Source organism: Vanessa tameamea, chromosome 29, assembly GCF_037043105.1.
Source record: "Vanessa tameamea isolate UH-Manoa-2023 chromosome 29, ilVanTame1 primary haplotype, whole genome shotgun sequence".
Lineage (NCBI taxonomy): Eukaryota > Metazoa > Arthropoda > Insecta > Lepidoptera > Nymphalidae > Vanessa > Vanessa tameamea.
The window spans coordinates 4169862-4173312 of record NC_087337.1 but is presented as its reverse complement, the minus strand read 5'-3'; the positions used below and the strand labels follow the sequence as shown (position 1 = coordinate 4173312).

General features: G+C 35.9%; 1 protein-coding gene across 1 annotated transcript; it reads left to right on the top strand.

The window, feature by feature from the left end:
* Window positions 1-973: 973 nt before the first annotated feature.
* LOC113396863 (homeobox protein not2) lies at window positions 974-3116 on the top strand. The gene is made up of 3 exons (XM_064219805.1): window positions 974-1204; window positions 1553-1694; window positions 2495-3116. Exons 1-3 carry the CDS (start codon window positions 1167-1169, stop codon window positions 2609-2611), a joined length of 297 nt encoding a protein of 98 aa, XP_064075875.1. The 5' UTR covers window positions 974-1166; the 3' UTR covers window positions 2612-3116.
* Window positions 3117-3451: the final 335 nt, after the last annotated feature.

The following is a 3451-nucleotide window of genomic DNA, read 5'->3' as shown; positions in this document are numbered from 1 at the left end:
ATCCAGAGGCTCACACTACCTCGTCAAGAAGGAGGAAGAGGATTGATAGACGTACAAAATTTACACAATAAGCAGATCCTATCACTCAGAGCATATTTCCACGTTAAATCCGAACAATCCTCTACATAAACACGCAACAGAAATAGATAAAAAACTTACACCACTAAACTTACATGACAAAAACACTCAAGTAAATGAAAACCTCATAAGTATAACAACAAATGTCGGCATGGGCCGGAAAACCACTACATGGAAGGCACCTAGCCGATTTGGACCAACCCTACGTCGACAAAGATAAGTCGAACGAATGGCTCAAACGAGGTGAACTGTTTCCTGAGACCGAAGGTTTTATGCTCGCTATTCAAGATCAAATAATAGCAACTTGTAATTATAGGAAAGATCATCAAAGATCATGAAAGATCGCAATCAACCAACTGACTTATGCCGACATGTGGTTCAATGTTCGGAATAATTTCTTTGTTTTATAAAAGCAGTGATTTTATTCTTTTTCGGAGCTTGGGTTTGGACAGTTGTTCCGTCTTGCTTTGGGGAAATTTCTAGGTTGCGTTTCTTTGTTTGTTGTCGGCTAGTAGGGACTTCATTGGGGATATTATAATTTAAAAGTGTTATTTTATCGTATTTAATTATTGCTTTTTTGCCTTCTGCTTTGTATTTTAATAGTTCTGTTTGCAGTTGTTTTCTCTTCTCTAAAACTTTTTGTGGGTAATCCTCTTTGTAATATGTAGCGCTGTTTTCAATATTTTTCTTGTTTTGTAATAATATTTTTTTTCCCCATAGTTGTGAAGGTGACTATAACCGGCCTGGCAAATCCCCTTTTCTTTCCTATTCTTTTACTGATTCAATTTCGTTGGTGGAATACACATGTGGCAGAATTTCGTTGAAAATAGACACATGCAGTTTTCCTCACGATGTTTTCCTTCACCGCCGAGCACGAGATGAATTATAAACATAAATTAAGCACATGAAAATTCAGTGGTGCTTGCCTGGGTTTGAACCCGAAATCATCGGTTAAGATGCACGCGTTCTAAGCACTGGGCCATCTCGGCTCATATATATAATTATTGCTAAATGTTATTGATCTGTAAAATTTTATTTTTTATCTTACAGATAGTCCACGACCGGAGCTCAGGCCTCAGGTGGGCCAAATGAAGTCCAGAACACACGCGGTCACATGTTCTAACAAGTAAATATGTGTTTCAAGTAAAGCTTGTAAAGGTCCCACGGCTGAAGAAAAGACTACTCTCCAATTGACGGCTTGGAGTTAATTTCACTCAGCGGCTCCAATGCAATTGGTCGTATGAAGAATTCCCGAAATTTCAATTTTCCTTCGACGCCGAGCAGAAAATGAATTATAAATACAAATTAAGCACATGAAAATTCAGTGGTGTTTTAGCACTGATCTTCGGCTAACATTTTCGTATTTCGCAAATGGAAAAAAAAAGAGAAATAAATAAAAAAAAATATTATAAACATTCGAATACGGTTCCAGTCGAAATTCAAACTTGTTTTAATATTATTTTTTTTGCTGCAGTTCAGGAAGAAGTAAACGTATAAGGACTATATTCACGCCAGAACAGCTGGAACGGCTGGAGGCTGAGTTTGAACGGCAGCAGTACATGGTTGGGCCAGAGAGGCTGTACCTCGCGCATGCGCTGCAACTAACTGAGGCACAGGTAATAATACAAAACTAAACTTTAGGATATCAAATTAAAACCATTGTCTTCAAGGTACCTCCCACTTATCGGGTATATCTGGAACAACCGGCAAGAAACTTAGTAGTTCCTATTTTTCAACATCTAAAAATACAGTCATGTTAGTTAAATACAATTATACTTATATGTATGTTATGTCTCCTGCCTGGAAGTCAACAAGCATCAACTCCACGCTTTTTTATCATCAATATAATCTTGTATCGAATAATACGACCTTTACCAATACTCATACAAACTCGGATAGTTGCTCTTTTAAATAACCAGATATCCAATGATGTTAATGTTCACGATTGTTTTTTAATCACTCGTCAAAATTATCGGAACTTTCAAGATATAAAAGGGTAAGCTTCGTTCAAGTATCCTCCTTCTGCCATTGGAATATGCTCCAAGCCGCTTGTACTAAACATGTTAGTCATTTTCATGAACCTCGAAGCATGACAGCAATGTTATGCAAATCCTGTGTTTGGCGGAAGGAAAACACGATAATAAAAAAGAAAGCATATGTATTATAAATTCTATAACTTATCTTATACAAAATCTATATAAAAATATACTAAACGTAATGTTTAGATTACATCGTATTCGTAAAAAGTAGTCAAATGATCTATTTCTAAAAATAAATGTTTGACAGTACGCCAGAACAGGCTACAAGCTATTTTAGAACAGGGACTTCCCCTGAGAACTCTGTACTAATCGTGTAAATAGTAAGTAAACTAAGAATTCAACAGTGATAATTATACAGGTAACTCTTTATTTTCCAGGTAAAAGTCTGGTTTCAGAACCGTCGCATAAAATGGCGGAAGCACCACCTGGAAGTCACCCAGCAAAGGCTAGCTTTGATGCAGAGGCACAGGACAGATGATACGAGCGATGTGTAGATAATAAAATTAATTAAACGTAAAACATTATCATGTAATAATTGTGTCAGTAGATGGCGCTAGTTGTAACTACATAATACTGCTAACGCCATCTATGTTACAATGATTAAGCTATTTTTTTTCTATTTGTAAATTTTATAACCCATTTTATTTCGGTTGTTTTTATGTTACAATTATATAACTAAGTTATAAAATATTTATCGAATAAAAAACGTATAGACTTTAAGCCAACTATGATGCAGGCGAAAGGCAAGAGTTTGCTGCTGGTCACAAGTCGGTCTCCAAAACCAAGATCTTTGAATGACTTTTCTAATTTATAACGGATTGAAGCACAACGATGTAATCCGTCGTTTCTATATTTTTTTCTTATTATGTTTAATTTTCTGTAATCTCATAGTTAGCACCTACAATACTCAGCCCGCTGGTTTCATCAATAGTGATTATTAACAAGTAATAGTCATCTCGTTTTATCATTGCATCAACTCAACCCAAACCCAAGCGACCGGTAAAATTTAATTCATCAAATGTATTATAGGCTAAATAAAATTCAATTTAACTCATCGTATATAACATCAAGATTCGTAGATTTAAAAAATAAATAAGACTCTTTGGAAAACGAAGTTCTTTTACGCAGCTTAGGCGCAGGCACAGGGCCGAACCTTCAGTTTAGGGGGCCCTGGGCTAACACTACTTAGGGGCCCTCCTAAGACATATCTGAACGTAGACTTGAATTAAATTAATTGAATGGGTTTGATTAATTGCAGGACTCGCAGGGCTGCAAACCATACGATCTGTTTAATTTAATAAAATTATGGATTCTTACGCATTATCGTCTATTTT